This window comes from Dysidea avara, chromosome 10, assembly GCF_963678975.1.
Source record: "Dysidea avara chromosome 10, odDysAvar1.4, whole genome shotgun sequence".
NCBI lineage: Eukaryota > Metazoa > Porifera > Demospongiae > Dictyoceratida > Dysideidae > Dysidea > Dysidea avara.
In genome coordinates, this window is record NC_089281.1 from 538,742 (window position 1) to 564,048 (window position 25,307).

General features: G+C 38.1%; 4 protein-coding genes and 1 long non-coding RNA gene across 5 annotated transcripts; 4 read left to right on the top strand and 1 right to left on the bottom strand.

Moving 5' to 3' along the window:
- Positions 1-1,680: 1,680 nt before the first annotated feature.
- LOC136268471 (uncharacterized) lies at positions 1,681-9,488 on the top strand. The gene is made up of 4 exons (XM_066063823.1): positions 1,681-2,120; positions 7,051-7,194; positions 7,245-7,323; positions 9,155-9,488. Exons 1-4 carry the CDS (start codon positions 1,738-1,740, stop codon positions 9,341-9,343), a joined length of 795 nt encoding a protein of 264 aa, XP_065919895.1. The 5' UTR covers positions 1,681-1,737; the 3' UTR covers positions 9,344-9,488.
- A 34-nt stretch (positions 9,489-9,522) lies between these two features.
- Positions 9,523-16,178, top strand: LOC136268469 (uncharacterized). The gene is made up of 4 exons (XM_066063822.1): positions 9,523-9,912; positions 15,283-15,423; positions 15,486-15,573; positions 15,731-16,178. The coding sequence occupies exons 1-4, from the start codon at positions 9,536-9,538 to the stop codon at positions 15,971-15,973; spliced, it is 849 nt and encodes a 282-aa protein (XP_065919894.1). The 5' UTR covers positions 9,523-9,535; the 3' UTR covers positions 15,974-16,178.
- Positions 16,179-16,371: 193 nt separating this feature from the next.
- Positions 16,372-19,035, top strand: LOC136268945 (uncharacterized). The gene is made up of 4 exons (XM_066064423.1): positions 16,372-16,761; positions 18,110-18,238; positions 18,286-18,376; positions 18,798-19,035. Exons 1-4 carry the CDS (start codon positions 16,379-16,381, stop codon positions 18,939-18,941), a joined length of 747 nt encoding a protein of 248 aa, XP_065920495.1. The 5' UTR covers positions 16,372-16,378; the 3' UTR covers positions 18,942-19,035.
- A 414-nt stretch (positions 19,036-19,449) lies between these two features.
- LOC136268946 (cysteine-rich PDZ-binding protein-like) lies at positions 19,450-20,983 on the bottom strand. Its single transcript, XM_066064424.1, has 5 exons — positions 20,928-20,983; positions 20,817-20,882; positions 20,597-20,651; positions 20,473-20,552; positions 19,450-19,647 (listed from the first exon to the last, which is right to left on the bottom strand). The coding sequence occupies exons 1-5, from the start codon at positions 20,941-20,943 to the stop codon at positions 19,565-19,567; spliced, it is 300 nt and encodes a 99-aa protein (XP_065920496.1). The 5' UTR covers positions 20,944-20,983; the 3' UTR covers positions 19,450-19,564.
- On the top strand, positions 20,969-25,055 carry LOC136268947 (uncharacterized). The gene is made up of 3 exons (XR_010707155.1): positions 20,969-21,058; positions 21,985-22,020; positions 24,892-25,055. It is a non-coding gene; the product is annotated as an uncharacterized lncRNA (long non-coding RNA).
- Positions 25,056-25,307: the final 252 nt, after the last annotated feature.

Below are 25,307 nucleotides of genomic sequence, written 5' to 3' on the forward strand. Positions count from 1 at the left end.
CCCATGCACCTACCCCAGATTGGGCAGCGGGTAGGAATTTCCAAGGGAATGGTCATCCTAACTCATCCCCAGGGTAGAGGCATTTGCAACACTAATCACCATATTGTTAATGATTCCCGAGATAAATAATACAAAGTAGTAGAGATTTAGAACTCGAAGTTGTCCCCAGGGCCTCGGTGAGTAAATTGCCTTTGCAATTCCCTGACCTGGGGTAGGTTGGGCATGACATTGATAGGTACATTATTGTACAGTTGGTGGCTCAATATTTTATATTCATACTTATTTTTATCATGTCACTATAGCAGAAAATGCACGTGCCAGTATGTGTGTAGTCTTCAGTCTTTCATCAGCTCATACACTTGTATTTATTATAATGTGACAACTACCCAATCGTAACTCATATTACTATGTACTTAATTTGCATGGCAGTATTTCTGGCTTAGCGGGAGGCATACACAATAAGCACTGTAATGTGCAGTATTTCAGATAGAATAAGCAGAATTTCACAATATCTTCCCACTAATAAAAAAGTTTGCAGTTAAATTCGTATATAGAAAGAACCAATCCCAGTATAAGAATTTATAATTATCATAATGATTGTTCTGGTATTGGGCTCTGGTTGAATTTTCAAACAACAATATTTATGTAAAATTGTGTAATGTATATTATCAATTTTTCTTCTTTTTTTAAATGTTCAGCTGTATTATTGTACATGTACAGCATGTGTACAGCATGTGTACAGCATGTGTACATGATAATTGAAGGTATATAGTGGGCTGATTTTGCTGGCAATTTCATAAATTATAATGAGTAAATTTTAAGCCTATTGGTTTCGTGTTAATGGAATATAATGTGAAATTTCAAATACAAATTATGCACTTATAACTTGACATGTACAATATTTATCCACTGCAGTGATACAGAATATAGATTATCTAACTAATGGGGTAATATCGGCTGGATTACTTTGTTATCAGTGAAACAGTCAATTATATTCCAATAGAACAATCACTAGCTAGCTAGCTACCATCCATTATGTCTCTTGTACACAGTATGATAAACTTAGTAATACAACTTACCATACAATGCAATGTGTGTTTTGTACATGTGCTAGTATGTGTGTTAATTTTAATGTACCACATGAACACTGCAGCTGTTTAATAAAAAATTGAGCAAGTATTGACAACATACAGTGTAGATAATTATCACACAATAATCAAACATAATAAATTCAAAAATTAGATAGGAATCATAATTAGGCCACTCCAAGTCATACTTTAGTTTTTGGTCACTCCCTAGCCAACAAAAATGATGCGGACGGGCGGATGATCAGGACTATAGAATCTTACATAACACCAGTAATGTATACTGTGATGACACACTGTATATATAGTATTATTATTTGTTCAATTTATCTTGATTTTATTAACCAACATTCTTATAGATTATTTTCATAGACTATATAATCTATGGTCTGGCGTAGCCCGGTCATCACTAAAACACTTGAATCAGTATCCGCTAGACTGAGAATCCTGATCTACAAAGTGCCCAGATAGTATCCGTATATCCGATCCCTTACCAGACACTTCTACCATATAATTCAAAATAAGGCTTTGTGCACTATTGAACTATATGGTCAAAATAAGTACGAGAATAAGTTGCGTACAGAGGGTAGGCCGCCGCCATAGGTTATCGGCTCACGTGAATATTTAAGCAACGCCTCCAGATTGTTGCAACATGGAAGGCGGCACGTCGGTAGCTAGCAACGAAAACTATGGTAGTACCGCTACTGCAGAGACTGGGAGACGATCGCTAACATCGAGCAGGCTGATTAATTTGTTGATGATAATGTTGTATGGAGTATCCATGGTCTTTAACATAACCTGTCTGTCAGTAATGGTGATCAAATATAACGAAATAGTGGACAAGTTTGGGTCTAATATTTCAGACGATGACAAGAGTGAATGGTGCATCTTGTTCATAGACTATGACGAGGAGGAGCCGGCGATCAAGATCCACAACAACAAGTGTCATCTCGTGATCTACGGGTCTGCAGCACTGGCGGGCTGTGCCTTCCTCATGATGATATTCCTGTTGATAAGAACCCTGTTGTTTAGGAAGTGAGTGTGTGCATCTGAGTCCAAAGGGTATACCGTATAGCCTGAGTGGCAAAATTTTCGAGGGTAGAACAATCCCATATGCAATAAGTGGTGGTCTATATTTTTCAAGGATAAAGCCTCGAAAAGGTGATCTCAAAATATTTAGGCTATATGGTATACAGTGAAACCTCTATAATCCGACGTTCATTGGGACAAGATTATCGAGGGAGTATTACACACAAAAAAAAGTCATTTTGGTATACAAAACAATGTTTTCTGGATTAGAGAGGTGTTGAGGCTTCACTGTATACCTAGCTATGATGGTATCAGTTTCACCAGTTAGGCACTAACTGAATTAAGGGTTTACACAAAAGGCAAAGCCTGTGTGAGTTGCTTACCTCTAGCCCAGGGAGTCTATAAGTAAAATGTGACTAGGTCCCACATGTTAGTCACATGTTAGTACAAGCCTAATTTTACAGTAGAGTGCAATGAATGCAATGGTGAAATATTTGCGAAACTGAAAAAATCATAATTTTTAAGTGCTTGTTTCACAATGAAGGAAGGCGCTAACAGGAAAAACCTAGATAGCATTGTGATCCCCAAAACAAGTGGAGTTGGAAACTCTTTGTTTGTGTCAGTACCCTAACAGAGATGAAAGATATGAGTATTCTCTGTCTCTTGTTGGATGAGCGGTTCACTTTTGTTTTTTGTTTTTGTTTTTCTCACGTTTTTGTCTTCGCCGTGGTCATAGGAAGGGTCTGGAAGACAAAACTTACCCAGCAATGGATTTGCCTGTTCAGTGTTGGGAGTAACGCGTTACGTAATATTATTACTTTTGTGGTAACAAAGTAATATAACGAAATACGCTATGAAAACAGGTAATATAACGCAAGATACTTTACTTACAAACGTAACGCGTTACCTAAGTAATATAATTACTGTAACGAGTCTAATATGACGTAATATTATTACTAAAAGTAATGAAGTTACTAATCTCGTTAGTAATCCTCTGAGTAATGCCTAACCACAACGAAGTAACGAGGCCTACTGAATGAAGCTTATTCACTAGCTTCTTACTTATAACCAAGATTTGCACATTGTCCAACAACGCAATCATGTCACGTGATAAGGTGGTAGTTTCACACGTGACAGTTTAAGGCTGTGGACACAAAGTAATATAATATGTAATATTATTACAGTTACTTTATTTTATGGGTAATATGTAACTGTAACTAAATAGTTCTGTTGCAAGTAATATGTAATATGTAACTAGTTACTTTTACAAAGTAACTTGCCCAACACTGGCCTGTTCATAAAAAAACTGTAAACTGCATCTTGGTAGAGGACTGTATTCGTGAGTTATGACCATTTAATTAAGCACCTGTAGTTTATTTTCCGTATTGTTACCACTTTGTAGCACTGTAACTTCAAAAGTTCCTGATTTGTAAAGTTGAAACTTTGGTCAAATTGGTTGACCATTCCTTTGGCTGTCTAAATAGAGAGGATGGAATTCACTAACATGTGGGGTTCTTGCAGATCCGGTTACAAATCTAAAGTGTCCTAATTTAAATGGGCTCAGCCCCATGCATGCAGCATGACTGGACCTTAATTTCTGAGGGACCATACCTTCACATTTATACATTCCTTAGGCAATATTGCCCAAACTTAATGTAGCTGCTTTTCAGTAACAACTGAACAGATGAAGAGTCGAAGTATCCAGGAGTCAAAATAACCAATCTATGAATACTTCTAAGCTATTAGATTATATAGTATTCATTAAAAAGCAGAAAATGTGATAATTGTGTATTTATTGAAATGGTGCCAATTGTCTGGCACAGTGCCAGATTATTGGCTGAACAAGCCACTAACAGAGGGATATTTGATAACCTTGGAAATAACAGTAGCTATTGGGAGTAAAATGTTTTAATCTGAAAGGAGACTAGGAGAGTAACAGTACACCATAAAAAGTAAAGAAAACTCCGAGTAATCGAAGGCAGTGAACTATAAATACCAGCTAGCTAGTACAGTATTTAGAAATTTCAGAAATATGTTACTGAAATTATAAATTTGTACAACTAGAAAATTTGCAACAAATTTCATTAATGAAAAGTTATACTGCATATGTAATAGTACGAGGTGAGATGGGGTTCACTATCATTACAAGGATGGGGTTCACTGTCATTACAAGGATGGGGTTCACTGTCATTACAAGGATGGGGTTCACTGTCATTACAAGGATGGGGTTCGCTGTCATTACAAGGATGGGGTTCGCTGTCATTACAAGGATGGGGTTCGCTGTCATTACAAGGATGGGGTTCGCTGTCATTACAAGGATGGGGTTCGCTGTCATTACAAGGATGGGGTTCGCTGTCATTACAAGGATGGGGTTCGCTGTCATTACAAGGATGGGGTTCGCTGTCATTACAAGGATGGGGTTCGCTGTCATTACAAGGATGGGGTTCGCTGTCATTACAAGGATGGGGTTCGCTGTCATTACAAGGATGGGGTTCGCTGTCATTACAAGGATGGGGTTCGCTGTCATTACAAGGATGGGGTTCGCTGTCATTACAAGGATGGGGTTCGCTGTCATTACAAGGATGGGGTTCGCTGTCATTACAAGGATGGGGTTCGCTGTCATTACAAGGATGGGGTTCGCTGTCATTACAAGGATGGGGTTCGCTGTCATTACAAGGATGGGGTTCGCTGTCATTACAAGGATGGGGTTCGCTGTCATTACAAGGATGGGGTTCGCTGTCATTACAAGGATGGGGTTCGCTGTCATTACAAGGATGGGGTTCGCTGTCATTACAAGGATGGGGTTCGCTGTCATTACAAGGATGGGGTTCGCTGTCATTACAAGGATGGGGTTCGCTGTCATTACTAGGGTGGGGTTCGCTGTCATTACAAGGATGGGGTTCCCTGCCATTACAAGGATGGGGTTCGCTGTCATTACAAGGATGGGGTTCCCTGCCATTACAAGGATGGGGTTCGCTGTCATTACAAGGATGGGGTTCGCTGTCATTACAAGGATGGGGTTCGCTGTCATTACAAGGATGGGGTTCGCTGTCATTACAAGGATGGGGTTCGCTGTCATTACAAGGATGGGGTTCGCTGTCATTACAAGGATGGGGTTCCCTGCCATTGCAAGGATGGGGTTCCCTGCCATTGCAAGGATGGGGTTCACTGTCATTGCAAGGATGGGGTTCACTGTCATTACAAGGATGGGGTTCACTGCCATTACAAGGATGGGGTTCACTGCCATTACAAGGATGGGGTTCACTGCCATTACAAGGATGGGGTTCACTGCCATTACAAGGATGGGGTTCACTGTCATTACTAGGGTGGGGTTCACTGTCATTACAAGGATGGGGTTCGCTGTCATTACAAGGATGGGGTTCACTATCATTACAAGGATGGGGTTCACTGCCATTACAAGGATGGCGTTCACTGTCATGAGAAGTATAGCGCCATCTACAGCTAGGTTACAAGCGTTCCTGTAATCTGGTGCGTAATTTGTTGTATACTTCCCAGGTAATTCAATTCTCACAGGTTGTTGCGTAAGATATATTAGTGTGACCAAGGATTACTGGTGAGAGTTCTGTTCAAGTTTTGTCTCACTAGGGGTCACGTGCATGCACTGACACCATCAATGTGATTGAATGGGATAGAGTTAAGATGGCTTACCAGACTGCTTGAACCCGCAGTTCAGTATCATACAGTAGCTATAGGCATAGAATCTATCATAACTCAAGCTACAACTTTAAGACAGAAATTTTGTTAGCACATGCAATATTGTATAAGATCACGTGGTTATCTAACTACATTACATCTCCATCATTACTAAAAGGAGTAATCAAAATTCCTTGCAGTGCTCTGATTAAATTACAGTGAAACTGTGCAGTGTGTGCTGTGTATACATTACAGTTATGTGTGTTGGTCGGCATGTTGAACTGGTGCTCTGATAGTTTGTTGGGAATGTCTTAAGGTTGATATGACTGGTGCAACTGACTTGACAGCTATCACTGACTGGTTCACTTGTCATATGATCGATCGTCAAGGAAATTGTCAACACTTGTGTTGATACTTGTACCACCTGTCACCTTTCTTAGATCCTTTATATTTCTATGATATTGTTGCCCTTGCAGTGTTAAAATGTTATATGAACGAGGGCATACTGGTCACTTTAGCTGGCTTTCATTTGCCACATTTTGTTGTCATCAGTACTGAGTCTCCGACATCAAGGCTTTTCAGTGGTTCTGTATGTTAGTCATAATACATTTTTTTGTTGTCTTTGGTGTTGTTGAAGTTCCTCCCTTCCAGTTAGTGTAAATTTGTAGGCCTTGTAGTTTTCTCAAACATTATTATTTATTTCTTAGTACTTGGTTGTATTACAATTATCAGCACTGAAGGTCTTCCAGCAACCTGTGCTGCATGCAGCCTTACCTAATAGACAGAAACTCAAGACTTTAAAGACAACTTAACTAACAAGAAGGTGAAATGGAAATGGGCCACCAAAGAAAGTAAAAAATTCCATGAGCGGCTCCAGAAATTTTGGTGACTGGCATGGTCTCCAAACTTTCTGCTGTATGCATGCTCCTAGCATATAAGGCAAGTGAAAGGATAGGACAATGTGAAACATGCAGTAGGCATAGATGTGACTCTGGGAGGTGTGGAGTGCATGCTTCCAGAAAAATTTTCAGATTTCAAGCACTGCACTATTTTCACTGTATTTAATTACGTAGTTTTTAGGGGTCTGCCACTAACACCCTTAACTGGAACATACTTCACACACAGGTTAGGTTGATACCACGGCAGATTAGACCTCTCCAGTGTTATACTATTAAGTGTACAATTGATAATTAATGGAATTGTATGTACCCCGGTAGTTGCGAGAATTTGGTTGTAATTGTTGAATCAAGAACAAATTGTTGACAATTGGTCATCACTGTAGGTCTGGATTCCTTGCAGTAGTTGATGGAGTAGAGATAGCATTGACTGGATTATTTGCTGCAGTCCTTGCTGTGATAGTGACACTGGGGAAGAAAGAAACTTGTGACAGTTTTGAGAAATTTTACAAAGATACTTTTACTGAAAGGTTAGTAACTGCTGATGATGTATTGGAGTCATTTAATGCTCTATTATTAGTAAGAGTTGTTCTGAGATTTATATCCCAACTGGCAACAATCATGTCTTCCAAGTCTACCAAGCCTTATTAACAACTCAGGTGAGCTAATTAAGAATGGTATTTTCCTCATTTATTTGTTGTGTTGCCGATTGTAACTTATAGCCAGGGGGCTAAATAGATATTTTGTTTATGTATCATCTAATCACCTTAGCACTGTATAGTAGGGACTGAGGGGATGTTCTATTACAACAGTCACCACAAAGACATCAATGAACACAATTCAACTTATGTGCTATATAACTAGGTGAATGCATAGCACTGAAGGGGCAAGCCCGTAGTGAAACAGAATATGTGGAAGGGCACTAAATAGGAATACAGTGTTCCCTTGATTATCCAGCCCCTTGTGACCTCAGATAATCAAAAAGTTTAAGCTCATTCATTTATACACAGAACAAATTCTCTAATAGAACATGTTAAAGGTCTCATACATCTTAGACAAAATGCTCTAATAGAGCAGTCATTTCTACTGTTTGGATAACCAAGTGCTTGGATAATAGAGGTTTGGAGCACTGTAACATAAAATTTAAGAGCTGATGACACAGACAGACACACCTAGTGACAGACAATAGATTTTGAGCATATCAATTTATGTCAACACACAGAGCATACCATATAAATGTTACAAACCAGTTGGTATCTCATTCAAGGTTTTTTTTAATTTATTTTTTATTTATTTTTTTTTTACGTTTAAGAAACTGTTAATTCAAGCACACAGTGACAATATACAATTACATCATAATAGTTCTCTGAATATCTTTCAAAACTGTCCTCCATCCCACACAATCGCCCTGCAATAAAAGATCAGCCGGAACTAAGTCCCACAAAGGCACAACTGTGGCCCGCCAACTTGACAGGCAAGAGTTACACGTATCCCTAGAGTAGTGGCTTAGCGGTAGTGGTGCATCTTATTATTGCACATAGGTGGGGTATTGGGATACTAGCCTTTATCCCATATTGGGAGATGAGCATACAGTACATTCAAGCAAGCAACTTGAATCCATCACAGCTATCCTCATATGGTGGGGCTTGCTAAGGCTTGCCCCTAGCAAAATACAACAATTAGGCAAAATAACGAGCAAAAAATAGAGCGAACATGAAATGATTATAATATGGAGAGAAAAAAGCAGCACACACTGATCCCTGGGGAGATACAGCCTTTTTGTAAATTCTGAAGGAGGCAAGAAATCACACACATCTTGGTTTGATCATTGTGCTAAAATTTGGTGTGTTTCGATATTAATTTTGTATCATAACCTAAACCAATGCCTAAACCAATATTTTTTATTTATTTATTTTTATTAAGGCTGTACAGCACAAGTGCTGAAGATCTGTAGGACACCTGGTCCTACAGCCTGTTTAAAGTTGTTACAGTTTTAGCTGAATGCTCTATTAGAGTATTTTGATCTGTTGTTATAAGAAGTGAAAAGGTTAAATCCAAACCCATATTTGGAGTCATATAAAGTACAAAAATAAATAAAATCCACACAAACAGCCAAGCTGTGAGAGAGGGTGTGGCCAGGGCGAATAAACAGTTGTGAAATTAAGCTAAACTATGGCTGCAATGATGTTAATTTTAATTAACGGCATTAACATCATTGCAGCCATTTCTTAGCTGCCACTTTTGATTTCACAACTTTTTATGTTGGCTTTTGAAGGCCACACCCGTTTTCATAGCTTCGCTGTTTTGTGTGGTTATGCCCAAATATGCACTCAGAGTGACCCAGAATTTTTAAATTATTTATTTTTAGCTGACTAAATAATTATCTGCAATTTATGTGCGCCCAAGATGTGCCTTCACCAACTGCAACATATGTCCTCTTTTGTATCTCATCTATGCATTACATTATGGCATCATATTGCATCATTACAGATCACGTCATGGGTAGCCGTGATACTGTTATTTGTGTTGGGTATGATCACTGGAATGAGGGTGTTGCTATGGATGGCTGGTAGCAGACATCGAAGAAAAGCCAACCTGGAACAATCTCTGGTATCACATGATGAGTTACAGGAAGCACATGTTTTTCATGACAACGATGATGAGCCACTCCCAATTTAGCCACACCCACATACACAATGCTATACCATACACAATATGGATTCTCTATTTAGGCTATAATCTTATAATAATGTTGTGTTGAATACATTCATTTGTATTGTCTGTAGTTATATATAATTTGTTGGGTTGAAGACTTAAGTGTAAACTGTGGTAATATACGCACCCTCTAAATTAAGCGCCTCATACTCAATAATGTCATCAAGGGGAGGGGCTAATAACAGGCGGACAGGTCGAGTAGTTACTACCTCACCAGTAGCTAATACGAGAGAAGAAAACAAGTTAACTTTCAACAGAATATTGAGTGTCTCACTAGTGTTGTTGTTTGTCTGCGTCATCGCTCTTCAGGTCACGTGCACCTTGACAATATGGGAAAAACACGAAGAGATAGTGGACAAATTCGATTGTACGGACGAGAAGTGCTGTCCGTTGTTCATAGATCTTCATAACGAAAAACTAGAATACGGGAGCAATATCTTTTGCTACTTTGTGGCGTATGGGTCGAGTTTCTCGGCTGTCTGCTCAGCCGTGATGATTGTAATCCTGGTGGCTCGGATCATCGCCTGCAAATGGTGAGGATATACAATAACTCGTACAAGGGGTGGGCCTTAAATCGGGACAGTTTAAAAATATATTTTTTAAATATAACAAGTAAATGAAAAATACAAGAAACACCAATTCAAAGTACATGTGATGGAAGCACCTGACCCTCAGATATTGCAAGGTCAAGTGCTCCCATAGTCACTGAGCTGCCACGATGAGACCTGGCTCCACGCAAGCAGGTTACAGTAAAGAAAAACTGGTGGAGCATCTAATCCAGGACACTACACTACTATAACTGTGGTCTCTCTTAGCAGCAAGCAGAGATTCCAACCTCTTGTAAGCAGTAGTGGCTGCACCTCCCATTCCCCCAAAAGTAGAGAATACCAAAGGGCTGAAGCAGCCCATTTCAACATCCCTTACACACTGCCCATATACTCATGCTGTTTGTTGCGCTCAAACCTTTTATATAGAGAAGAAACTGCTGTATTTTGATAACTAGGAGCAGTGGGATTAAAAACTCTTACATCAAAGAAAGCCTTTTGATGACAGTTTCCCCAAAATCCTTGCACACTGACATCCAGGTGTGCCTCATCCTCCACATTAGCTGTGGCACAGTGAAAAGATTTACCAGATAGGGGTCAGCTGCAACACTGGCTCAATTGCCACATCATGACAAACTTCAGACAAAGCAGCTGCGGTGAAATCCCTAAGTTCATTATAACATAGCACCAGATACGTGGTTATTGCATGATCAACAGTGAAGCCATGACCACACACACACTTAGCAGGTAAGCCACTGGGCAACCATCCATAATGCAAACACAATGCATCCACAAAAGCACTTTTATGGAGTGTAAATCCATGTTCTTCAATGGGAAGCACTGATAGCCAAGAAGAGGCACCTTTCTCACTAGACAAAGACAATGTGATGTAAATTGGCTGCCTTAGCTGTTATCGAGTTACACTTTTCCGAAGGCATCAGTCAGTTAGTCAGTCAATAAGTAGAAAATTCTGGTTAAAAAAAATTTCCTTAGCAACTTGATGAAAACATTTCAGGTTGATCTGAAGGCTTGTTTGGGACCTAACCAATACTGCCTCATCATCGTCAGGTAAAGTGAGGCTGGTTTTTGGGTGATGTTTTCATGGGACACTCCCACACCTTTGTGGTTCCTACTATCCAGTACTATCATACTGCATGATGAAGCCTAACATATAATAGAAGAAGAGATGGTTGGGTTGGATTCTCAGCTGTTTCACTTCATATAATTGAGAACAGTCTGACATGGCTGCATGCATTTTAGATGGAAATGACTGATACCGATCTGATACTGATACTTTTCACACTAAGGCATTACTCACAAAAACAGCTAGTAATTCCATCCAATAGTAGTTGATAAACTTAGCTTACTAAACACATTTGTAATCTGCAGTTTGCTCGTTTTGTGGCCATCGGGGATAGCAATCATTTATGGTTTCAATGAATCTTATTTCGTGGTTTCCACTGTACTAATAATGGCTGGCTTTTTTCAATGAATTCATGGCATATATCAGCTTTTGCTCCACTCCACTATGCTTGTCACAATCTTGAAAAGCTATTAGATGACATCATACAAAGTATCTCTTGGTATCGGACATTTATAGCCAGTCTGATACCGCCAAAATAGGACTGATACTGAGTATTGGTATCGGTGCATCACTAGAGGCTAACACAGCAAGACACAAAGCTGAGTGCTGTATTTGCCTCAATATACCCCCCCCCGAGTGCTGTATTTTTGTACACACAAGCAAGGTGGTGCTTTAAGTGTTTTATGGTACTTCCTGGTCATCTTGCTTGAAGCGATTTTCTTGAGTGCCCAAATCATTTCAATTTTTGGTGATCAGACTATCAGTAAGTTGTCATGTGATCTATTTGCTGTTGCTGGATAACTGTACTGTATTTGCCCAAGCATACTGTAGTTACCCAATTATCCGCATAACTGTACTGTATTAGACACATAACTGTACTGTATGACTCATACAATACAGTTATGCAGCTAATCGGTACAATATGGAAAATACAGCACACGGTGGCACTTTGATCTTCCCATGCAAAGTACAATAAGGAGCAACAGTGGCTTCTGAAGTGTAGCACATTTCTGAAGTGTAGCACATTTGTGAAGAATGAAAATTGACTGCCTGCCCATACTGGTATGCATTATTGAAAACCTGTGAATCAACCTTGTGTTGTCTAAACATTTCCACAGCCTTGTTGCTCTGAGAAACGAATTATTGAATGTAAATTAATAAATGTGTTGATCATGGATAATGTGTTGATCATGGATATAGGGTTATTAAAGAGCAGAGTACCATTTTGGGTAATGCCATTAATAATTTATCAAGGAGGTTGAGATTTTGACGTATAATTATGCTATTATTCTGGTAGTCACATGAATGAGACAAATACAATTGCTGTACAGAATACTACAGCAATAATCAGAACCATTGTGACCACTATACTAATAATCAGAACTATTGTGACCACTATACTATGCTGCTACTTGCCTCACTTAGTTTCTTCATTATAAATTACTGGGTGAAAAACGAAGATGAACTTAGCGCTAACTAAGTATTGTCTGTTAAACACAACGATGTCTTACACTGTCTGTAAGGAAACTTTCACTTTCCTACCCATTATGGAGCTGATATGTGAATGGTTTACAATATTTTCATTGAAATCTATATATATAAAGCTGTCTGTCTGTCTGTCTGACGGTCACGCTGCTTACTCACCAGACTTGGCGCGAATCGACATAGTCTGTGCTGATAATGAAGCGCTCATCATCCGCCTACTCTAAGATTGTTATCACGAGTTCACGCGTGCTTCCGTTCGGTCTCTACAGCGCGTAGAAGGCCAAGGTGTAGAGAAAACTTGAGCAACATTCCTTTGAAAACCACAGCACATACTGTTCAAGTGGTAGAACGCCTGACTAGCGTGTAAGAGGTCGTGGGTTCAAATCCACGTGTTGACAGATTTTTTTCTTTCTACTCAGTACCTTTTTGTGAACACCTTTTCAAAACACGACTTTTAGCTCATCATATCTTGGCATGCAAAGCACGTATCGAGGCGGGACTTTAGCGAAATTAAACGCCCATCATCTGGCAACTCGAGTGTTGTAGCAAATCAATACGTGCTTTTGTTCGCTCTTTATAGGGCGATGAAGGCACTGGTGTAGGGAAGGATCACTGAAAAGTTGAGCTACATTCCTGTCAAAACCACTGATAAACAACTGTGGCGATTTGTGCACCTCCCTTAACCCCAAGTTATTATAACCAGCCTAGGTCATAACTTTTTTTTTTCACTTTTGGGACCTTTTTGATGCACCTTTTTGCTCTATCTGTTCCATGCAAGTCTTCATCTACAAACTCTTATGCTCAGTTTTTCAGCACTGGCACTGAATTACCTCACATAATAGGGACTCTTATAGCACTTTTGGTACAGGGCAGACAAATTGTCAACATATTTGTCCATCTGTGTGTTGGTCCAGTGTGTTGTATTAGAGTAGGTAAAAGCTTCTTTCACCAGTATCCAGAATATCTACATCTTTGTTTTAAGCACATAGGTGTGCACTGACATGCAAAACTGTTTGTTCAGACTTACCTCAATACTGCTATAGTAATAGGCAGCTTGCATGATTGAACAAATACTACTGTGCATCTGAAAAATGATAATACTGGAACCATGCAGATCCATAGTTTACACCGAGGAACTGCATCTGACCTGGCACAACTGTTTCACTATCCTGCTTACATGCTTTCACTCTAAAGATTCATACATTACCTTATTGGTCAATTACACTGCAGGTGTTTCAAAACTGGGTTTTTGTATGGCAAGAGGTATATATATGTGTCACTGCAACATCAGAACCGAAAGTGCATAGGACAAGTTCTGAACTTTTGCTTGCCATGCAGTAACTACAACTGCAAATTGTGTTGACTTTAAATTATGCTCAAGTTCATTTCTCTTTGTGACAGTCGGTAAGGTAAACATCAAAATGTAGAAACTGAAACTGTACCGTGTGTACACAACCTGTATGTAATGTAGGGTATACTGTATACAATTGCCTTAGCTCGCATGCAGTTTAACTAATTAGCTAGCCTTGCATGCATGCTTCACTATAAATTATTATGTACTGCATAAGGATCATGTACTTTAAAGCACTATCGACATACATGCTACACAGCAAATATAGGACACTAATATTTATGCTTGGTTCCCAATATATTAATTATTGTTGCATTAGTTCTCATGTAAAGCAGCAAAGGTTTCATTTGTTCTTTACAGCACATTGAAGTCACTGGTAGGGAAGATGCACTGAATAATTAAACTACATTCCTGTAAAAACCACAAACAATAAACTTTAGTGTTTTGCATCATTAATGACATAAGAAAACCTCATGCTCTTTAAAAAATGTGACATCACCATGTACCCTACATAGCTACATTAGCAGTGCTGGTGTTTAATACTTAGTCCCTCTTCGTGGCATTAAAACGTTTAATGTGGAGATGGTCCTGCACATAGGGCAGGTACCAATGCTAGTGTTAATATACAACCAGATAAAACTTTCCATCAATTGCCAAGTGTGAGAGGGGGGCACAGTTACAAGCCACAGACAGAGAAGACTGTACACAGAAACTTTTTTGTGATAAGATTTATTAATGAATGAAGTGATCTTGAAATGCTTCCATCTTCAGCTCCATGCTTACATGTGTTACATATTAGCTCCATTACACATCAAAGCTATAGCTTCAGGGGCTGTGCTAGACTTCATGTTTTCATGTGTTATTGCAAAGAATTTTACTATCACCTTAGTCCCTGGTGAAATCCTATATAACTGCCCTTGTTGCTTGGTAACTGACTGACTGTAGCTTTACATATTGTGCCTAAACTACATATGGAAAGACTTTACAATTGTAATTTTCTAACTCTTAGCTAATTGTCAGTTCATATGGGTGAAGTTATTTGTAAATCAACATCGTCTTCCTCATTGAGTGCATGGTCTGCCCTAACAAGGCAAGCAATACAATGTATTAAGGACAAGACCACATATAAGTGGTAGATGGACAAGACAGTTTCCACAACTCAGAATGAAGTTTTTTTAGCCTAGCTAGTAGTTACACATAGAAGATAGTCTGAGCTTGTAAATGCTCTTGTAAATTATCTACTTTAACTGGTTACTAACTCAATAGGTTACCTGGCCATAACTACATCATACAGTACAATAGTACTGTATGATGTAGATAACACATAACTACGTTAGTACTAAAGGGAGACAATGACACGAGGGTGGGGGTCAGAAATTGATCGTTGAATTTGATGTTGCCTTTTTACTATCACACAATTACATGATCTCTGTTACAGGTCCACTGCTTGTAGCATAGTAGATGGGGTGGAGGTGATGATGACCGCACTACTAACCTGTATCATCAGTATGGTGGTGTCTCTAGGGAAGTCTGAGACTTGTCACAGTCTGGAAGATCACTACAGAACTGAGCATGAAAGGTATTGTTTAACATTAATGTAGTGGTTACTATGGTTACTATAGTATATCGCTCCTATTTTAGTGAGAATTGTGCTGATATTTACTTATATGGTAGCGATGGTACTCCCCACCACACAGTCAGGGTGCATTTTGCTCTGTTGTTAGCTGAGGTGAGTTAGTCAAACCCATGAGACCTGTCTAAATGACCTGTTTCAGTAGATACATCTTACCATTTATAATGTTATTTGCAAACTACGAAGTGATTACTGATACAATCAATTGCTTAATGTGATGGGTTGACCCTAATGTGATATCATTATACAACAGATATCATCATGGACGGCAGTAGCAGTGATGTCATTGATTGCCATCATATCATGGAGTCGTGTGTTCCAGTGGGCTACTAAGAAGTGTTGTAGTACTCCACAACAACTTGTGAGTCGTCCTCAATTAGTGATCAGACCAAGGAAGATGGCACATGGATATCGTCTACTACAAGATAGTGATGATGATGATGATAATAACAATGGTGATGATGTCAATGATGATGATGAACCTTTGCCTCTTTAAATTGTGATCCCCTTTGACATGTTGTTAACCCCCTTGACATGTCAATAATAAATAACCTGTAGTTATCATTGTTGCTATAAACCCCTTAGTAGGCCTTATTTCTATTCAATAAAACTTCTCAGTAGCTATGGTGTTGTAATTGTATATTTGGTAATTAGAAAATGCTATATACAAAAAAACAAGTGTTAAGTAATAATGTAAATGATCCTTAAATTGATTAAACCGTCCAGACCCCGGCACAATATCTAGTCGGGAATTGTCATTGTCTCGTTGATGCTTTTGTATTTTACTGTATTTGACTCGGACTCTGCTCCCAGGGCATGTTACCCATCACGTGTACCATAGATAATATAGCTATCTATGCACTACGCGGCGCTTTCTAAATTAAGCGCCTCGTGCACAATAATGTCATCGAGGGGAGGGGCTGGTAACAGGCGGACAGGTCGAGTAGCTACTATCTCACGAGTAGCTAATAATAAGGGAGATGAGAACAAGTTCACTTTCAACAGAATATTAAGTGTCTCGCTAGTGTTGTTATTTGTGTGCGTCATCGCTCTGCAAGTCACGTGCGCTGTTGTGATATGGGAAAAACAAGAAGAGATAGTGGAGAAATTCAAGTGTTCAGACGAGAATTGCTGTCCGTTATTCATACAACTTCATAATGGAATATTAAGAACATATGGAAATAACTTCTACTGCTATTTTGTATCGTATGGGTCGAGTTTATCAGCATTGTGTGCAGTAGTGATGATAGTGATCCTGTTGGTACGGATTGTGATGTACAGGAGGTGAGCATCCAGCTGTAGTAACGTGTAACTCAATACAAATAGCTTCTACTGCTATTTTGTATTAGCGTTTTACCCCTTTAGGGGCTTTGCTAATTAATGAAATGAAACAAGTCAGTATTTACTCCATTCCTCTAACAGAACACACAGTCACACTGTTAATATTCCATGGAGCTAAACACATCACAGCTCTCATGATATGCTAAACTTAATGTAATACCATACAACAGGAAACATTGCGGCAGACGAATTCACAGTTAATTAGCTTTGATGAATATAAACACTAGTGACTTTTCAGGCACCTATTGATGTTTGACTAATTAAAATTTGACGAATGTATGTGTGTAACTGATCATCAATTTTTCTTTCATCAAATTTATTGTCATATGGTAAGCTATTATGATAGTAGCCAGCCGGCTCTCATCAATACTTAATTGTTAGTTTATCATCCTGCAATTCCAAAAAGCTGCTGTGTCAGACCTTCCACTGTAAAGCTGTCAACAATGTACCAGCGAAGGTTCGTAACTCTTCTTGGTTGCAATTGTCTGTAATGCCAGTGGCCTAGCTGGTTTGGCTATTTGATTTGGTCATGACTACAGTACTTCATATAGGTGTACATTAATTACAACCTATGGTATTGGGGGTACAGTACTGAAGGTCTACTAGCTCTCGGCTAGTGCAGGCCGTTATGCCACTAGACAAAGTACGTAATAACTATTGGTCCCTCCATGACTATCAAAGGTGATGTATACATGTATAGTTGCTGTAGCTCACTATTTTGCATTGTAATTTTTGTATGTAAAAATTATACTAACACTTCTTACCAATTCATGTTATTATTGACTGAACAAAAAGTATTTTACATCACTGCTCTGTTAGAGTATCACCACTGCTCTGTTAGAGTATCACCACTGCTCTGTTAGAGTATCACCACTGCTCTGTTAGAGTATCACCACTGCTCTGTTAGAGTATCATCACTGCTCTGTTAGAGTAAATACTATCATCACTGCTCTGTTAGAGTATCATGATCTGGGCTGTCATATCGAGGCGCTGTCCACTTTCACTCATGAAACAACTAATCAAGTTTACAGTCCAACACTTACCATTATTGTCAAAGTTGTGTAGTGTATACTCTGGGATTACTAACATTACAAAATTGTGTTGTTGTGGATAAGCCCTCTAGCTATACATTAAGTATAAAATAGCAGCTAACTGTACATCTGCAGTAGGGTCAGCTTATGCATTAAATGTTTGTATTGTAATGGCGAGTAACTCCTATTGTATAAGTTGGCTGCTTTTTAGTAGTTTGATTGTTACCACCTATTATCGTCCATTAATGTTGTTGTGTTAGGTCCACTGCTTGTAGCTTGGTAGATGGAGTGGAGGTGACAGTGACCGCACTACTAACCTGTGCTGTCAGTATGATAGTGTCTCTAGGGAAGTCGGAGACTTGTAACAGTTTGAAACACTACTACAAGAGGTAATAGTTCTACCAATTGTGGTCATTATCAGTGATGTATGATACAGAGAGAACTGTGCTGATATATACTTGTACAACACCAGAGACTTTATACACTATCGGGCTATTAAATGGTATGATAATCTGATGATTGCTGAGGTGAGGCATGTATTATATTACTTGTGCTAAGTGGTCATGCCATGGATAATTACATTTTGGTCAGATGTAGAGGAAGGTCATTATCCACTTATAATAGTTGACATGATCTAGTTGACAGCTGGACATGATGTGTCCAGCAATACAATTGTTTGCCAGGTAATTTATTTAGACATTTAGTGCTGAAAATAATTTAGCAGTAATTCAAATCATTTAACCAGCATAATTATTATTAATTGTTAACCACATAAATGAGTATAATATATAAAAATTTCAGTCATTGATCTCTATCCAGAGAGCAATCACAAGGGGGTAATTTGTTCCATTTGCTGATTGCCCTGGATCAAATTGTTACCATGAAAGTGACCTATTATAGCACAATGTTAAGATTGTTATGATGTAGTGTATTAGTCAACCTTTACAGGTGACATCATGGACTACAGTGGCAGTAATGTCTATAATAGCTATCATTTCTTGGAGTTGTGTATTCTCCTGGCTCATCAGTAAGTGTTATGAGGGACCACAAGCTAGAGCACCACATCAATACCATCGACTACAAAACACATAACAACTTCTCATTGTCACTGCAGTGGAGATCATTTCACATAACGAACTGTTCAACTTTATCAATTTATTTTCTAATGTGTTATAGTGTTTCATCACTATGGGTAACACTGTGGGTACACTCCACAATAGACCACACTCGTCACGTACAGCACACAATGACAGTTTTCTATACACGAATTTCAACCAAACACAACTAAATCATAGTGAACTGCTGGTCTGTCTTCATCTAATTATAGTAATCACAAGCAATCATCCCTGATACCTTACATAGTACTACACATTACCAATCTGATTGGACTGACTGACTGACTGACTGACTGACTGACTGACTGACTGACTGCAGCCAATACCTCAATTTGTTGACATTACAGAGAATGACAACAGTATATAGCCAACAGCTCAAACCAACAACACCTACAGCTCACTAATCCAAAATTATAGCTACATTAACGGAACGTGACAAACGTAAATCAGAACCGCTTCCAGGTGCCATGTTTGACTACACAATGTACACATGTCAAATGCATCATTAAACATTTAAAGTAACCATCTCCTCCTGGTTCCCCCAATACAACTTGTACAATAACACAATTGTGACAACACATGTACATTATGATCTAGTTGTTATGTTGTTGATTGACGATAACTTGACACATCCAATATTTTCTTGCCACACATTGCACAGATCCCCTTCTTGTAAGCACAGCCTGTAATAGGTACAGTATAATATAGTGTCGGGTAGTTACACTGACATCATTGACTAGCAGGACACTTGTCCATGGTCCCATTTGTATTAGTGTACACACATTTAGACCCCTGAAATCAGGCACCTCACTAATAAGGACACTTGGATAATCAGGACACTTGTCCATGGTCCCATTTGTATTAGTGTGCACACATTTAGACCCCAGAAATCAGGACACCTCACTAATAAGGTTGGTCCCAGTCCTAAATCAGTTTATCCCACACAGAAAGGATAAAATATCATCTAGAGACCGATACATTCAATGATGTAGCATATACTATCATTTTGATCATTGAATAGTTGTTCTGGTTTATAATACACACACATGTAGTGATGTCCCACTTGCTATTGTAAGAAGTTGCAATATTCCATTTGGATATGACCTCCTTGAACGTTACTGACTACACTGTGGTTCCTGTTTTAATCACGGACACTGCATGTATATCATGAGATGTTGTATTAGTCACAACAACAATGAAACTAAACAGGAGCTCCAGTTCATGTAGTATCCATCATGGTGGTATAAAAGCTCCATAGTGACTCACTATGGTGACACCTGATAGTCTCACACTGCCTGCCTTACCATCTACCCAGGCAGAGCAAGACTATTAAGTTTCCCAAATATTAATTTCAAAATATTATAAAGTTTTTAAAAAATACAACACACTTGAAATTTCTTTCAAAACATGGAGCCAATGTAGTTTATTTCACCAATGAACAAACTCAAGGATAACAACAGTGTTACAAGGTTAGACTGTTAGCATACAATCACCATAGTAATGGTTACCTTGGCAATAGTGTGATCCCACTTGATGTACTTGTTGTTTACAGATACGACACTTTTCAAATCGTTGATATGGGTTGAACCTATCAACACATGAAGTGAACTGGTAAGGACACTCAGAACACACCTCGCCTTTTTCCCTGTTATTGCTTTGTTCTCTCCAACCTTCCTGCCTCCACCATCTAAGGGTTACCATAGTTACCAGTGACATTCTCACCTATAGCTAAACTTGTATCACACCATTACATCACCCAAGTCAACGTGTGGTATACAATAATTATATTCCTTGTCGTGTAGGCGTGGAATGTGTGGGTAAGAGACTAGTGAAATTATCGGTGCTGACCTACCAACTGTATTCCTGGCTCCGGATTTCCACGGGTCAGGACAAGCTACTCTTCCTAACTTCTTTTCACCTACACAACAACTCATAACATTCCCTACCATACTTTAGTACTTACAATCTTTACAAACCATCACATGCGAAAATATAAGAATACGACAACACTGCTTTAGAAGCTCATGCGCGTATATTAAAGAGAAAAGCGACAGAGAAAGCATCTCTTCGTGACAGCTTGAAGCTCGACAGCAGGTATGAGAGTGTTAGTAGCGTGTACTTATCAAAGAGGAATCACTACAGTAAAGTGTCTTAACACTCCGATAATGAAATAATGATTAAGTTGTGCACCCATCACACTGCATCAAACCACCTACCCCCCATGGGGGCATAAGAGGATTATATCGTAGGGGAAAAGATATGTGCCAGGTGTGGGGGATTAGTATTGTCTTGTATTAAGATGCTGAAAATCAGTGTTGGGCAAGTTACTTTTTAAAAGTAACTAGTTACATATTACACATTACTTGCAACTGAACTATTTAGTTACAGTTACATATTACCCATAAAATAAAGTAACTATAATAATATTACATATTATATTACTTTGTGTCCACAGCCTTAAGCTGTCACGTGTGAAACTACCACCTTATCACGTGACATGATTGTGTTGTTGGACAATGTGCAAATCTTGATATAAGTAAGTAGCTGGTGAATAAGCCTCACTTAGTAGGCTTCATTACTTCGTTGTGGCTAGGCATTACTCAGTGAGTTATTAACGGGATTAGTAACTTCGTTACTTTTAGTAATAATATTACGTAATATTAAATTCGTTACAGTAACTATATTACTAAGGTAACGCGTTACATTTGTAAGTAAAGTAACTTGAGTTATATTACCTGTTTTTATAGCGTATTTCGTTATATTACTTTGTTACCACAAAAGTAATAATATTATGTAACGCGTTACATAAGTAGCACGTTACTCCCAACACTGCTGAAAATTAGACAGGGCTTGAGGGATTAGAGTCATTAGTCCTACAATTTCATACCTTTTGGGGATTATATTTAGATTTGGGTCAAATCCTCTCCTATTTCCCTTCCTTTCCCGCATGAGGGTAGGTTGGGTAAAACTTTGATGGTGCATTAGTGGATAAACTAGTTACTTTCATATTCTTGTTTCAGACAAGGAGACTCCTTTATGGGTAAGTGTAACACCTGGTGAGTGTGTGTTCTGTTAGAGTGTTTAACCAAATACTTTCCCTTTGTCTGAAATAAACTGTGTGTCTTTTATTAGAGTAGTCCTGTTTTGTATACTGTAGGTGGTAGAAATGGAGGGGGCAACATGGTCCTCTTAGTCAATACTCGAACTAAACTTTGAGATACTCTAACAGAGTGGTCAATGACTGTAATCCCTCCTAGAATGTCACACATGCTTTAATCTCCACTATTTAACTTTCATTGCCATTGCTCCCCCTTCCCATTCTTTGCCCTACTCTACCACCCTGTATTAGAGTAGTGGTGTAGTCTAATGTAGTATGTAAGTGTTGTGTTTAGTATGTGTTGTGTTTAGTATGTGTTGTGTTTAGTGTGTGTTGTGTTTAGTATGTGTTGTGTTTAGTGTGTGTTGTGTTTAGTGTGTGTTGTGTTTAATATGTGTTGTGTTTAGTGTGTGTTGTGTTTAATATGTGTTGTGTTTAGTGTGTGTTGTGTTTAGTATGTGTTGTGTTTAGTATGTGTTGTGTTTAGTGTGTGTTGTGTTTAGTGTGTATTGTGTTTAGTGTGTGTTGTGTTTAGTATGTGTTGTGTTTAGTATGTGTTGTGTTTAGTGTGTGTTGTGTTTAGTATGTGTTGTGTTTAGTGTGTGTTGTGTTTAGTTGTGTTGTGTTTAATATGTGTTGTGTTTAGTATGTGTTGTGTTTAGTGTGTGTTGTGTTTAGTTTGTGTTGTGTTTAATATGTATTGTGTTTAGTATGTGTTGTGTTTAGTGTGTGTTGTGTTTAGTATGTGTTGTGTTTAGTGTGTGTTGTGTTTAGTTTGTGTTGTGTTTAGTGTGTGTTGTGTTTAATATGTATTGTGTTTAGTATGTGTTGTGTTTAGTGTGTGTTGTGTTTAGTATGTGTTGTGTTTAGTGTGTGTTGTGTTTAGTGTGTGTTGTGTTTAATATGTGTTGTGTTTAGTATGTGTTGTGTTTAATATGTGTTGTGTTTAGTGTGTGTTGTGTTTAGTATGTGTTGTGTTTAGTATGTGTTGTGTTTAGTGTGTGTTGTGTTTAGTGTGTGTTGTGTTTAGTGTGTGTTGTGTTTAGTGTGTGTTGTGTTTAGTATGTGTTGTGTTTAGTGTGTGTTGTGTTTAGTGTGTGTTGTGTTTAGTGTGTGTTGTGTTTAGTATGTGTTGTGTTTAGTATGTGTTGTGTTTAGTGTGTGTTGTGTTTAGTATGTGTTGTGTTTAGTGTGTGTTGTGTTTAGTGTGTGTTGTGTTTAGTATGTGTTGTGTTTAGTATGTGTTGTGTTTAGTGTGTGTTGTGTTTAGTTGTGTTGTGTTTAATATGTGTTGTGTTTAGTATGTGTTGTGTTTAGTGTGTGTTGTGTTTAGTGTGTGTTGTGTTTAGTATGTGTTGTGTTTAGTTGTGTTGTGTTTAATATGTGTTGTGTTTAGTATGTGTTGTGTTTAGTATGTGTTGTGTTTAGTATGTGTTGTGTTTAGTGTGTGTTGTGTTTAATATGTGTTGTGTTTAGTGTGTGTTGTGTTTAGTATGTGTTGTGTTTAGTGTGTGTTGTGTTTAGTTGTGTTGTGTTTAATATGTGTTGTGTTTAGTATGTGTTGTGTTTAGTGTGTGTTGTGTTTAGTGTGTGTTGTGTTTAGTTGTGTTGTGTTTAATATGTGTTGTGTTTAGTATGTGTTGTGTTTAGTGTGTGTTGTGTTTAATATGTGTTGTGTTTAGTATGTGTTGTGTTTAGTATGTGTTGTGTTTAGTGTGTGTTGTGTTTAGTGTGTGTTGTGTTTAGTTTGTGTTGTGTTTAGTGTGTGTTGTGTTTAGTGTGTGTTGTGTTTAATATGTGTTGTGTTTAATATGTGTTGTGTTTAGTGTGTGTTGTGTTTAGTGTGTGTTGTGTTTAGTTTGTGTTGTGTTTAGTGTGTGTTGTGTTTAGTGTGTGTTGTGTTTAGTATGTGTTGTGTTTAGTGTGTGTTGTGTTTAGTGTGTGTTGTGTTTAATATGTGTTGTGTTTAGTGTGTGTTGTGTTTAGTATGTGTTGTGTTTAGTATGTGTTGTGTTTAGTGTGTGTTGTGTTTAGTGTGTGTTGTGTTTAATATGTGTTGTGTTTAGTGTGTGTTGTGTTTAGTATGTGTTGTGTTTAGTGTGTGTTGTGTTTAGTATGTGTTGTGTTTAGTGTGTGTTGTGTTTAATATGTGTTGTGTTTAGTGTGTGTTGTGTTTAGTGTGTGTTGTGTTTAGTATGTGTTGTGTTTAATATGTGTTGTGTTTAGTGTGTGTTGTGTTTAGTGTGTGTTGTGTTTAGTATGTGTTGTGTTTAGTATGTGTTGTGTTTAGTGTGTGTTGTTAACATGTCTGACAATCAAATTATTGTACATTGTGGTTAAACTGAATAGTTTGTAAGGCTTCTCAAAAGAAAAATTAGCTCACTTATTTCTCTTTTAAATTTTTTAAAAATACAACATAAACCATTGCTGGACAACTAGCCACTGTATATTGTAACTACAATAAGACCATAGTTACTACAATAAGACCATAGTTACTACAATAAGACCATGGTTGATAAATGGAAATGTACTCTCTCCACACAGTGGTCTGCCAATTGCAAACAAAAGTGGCTGCCTGCATACAGTGTCTGGCACGTGCAGAAATAATTATGGTATCTCTAAACAAATTTGAAATACTATGTTATACACATAAATGCAAACAGCATATGTTTTCAACCAGGATGACAAAACATGATTATAATACGATTGTTTATCATGACCACTTTAATGGTGTTGTATACTTGTATACTTTGTAGTTTTCGAAAGCATTAAATTTTTTATGATGTCTAACATCATATTCCGGGTAATACTTGGTTATGTTTTATTTCAGATGGTGGAGCTGTCACGGTTACCAGTGGTTACTTGTTGCTTATAGCAACCAGTGTCATGGTTCACATGTTAGTGTGAGCTACTCATCATTGTACAGATCATGTTATATTTCTTACTAATGACATTCTATTGACATTTGTATATTAATTGTACCAGAGATTGTAATGATTGAGGCAAAGTGATAAAGATAGCTGGGCTACTTGGAAGAGGATGAGTTGCCTTAGCTATAATAATGAGCACAACTGATAAAAAATGGTAACGGTACAACATGAAATAGAGAAAGTTATAACAGATGTTAGCTGGGTTGACAGTCCACTGCCCGGTGCTTTAATAGACCTTATTAATTTAGAACAGTAAGCGCCCTCTGATGTCACGCGAAGCCATACAAGGCACCCTATTTGCCATGGTGATGGTCTT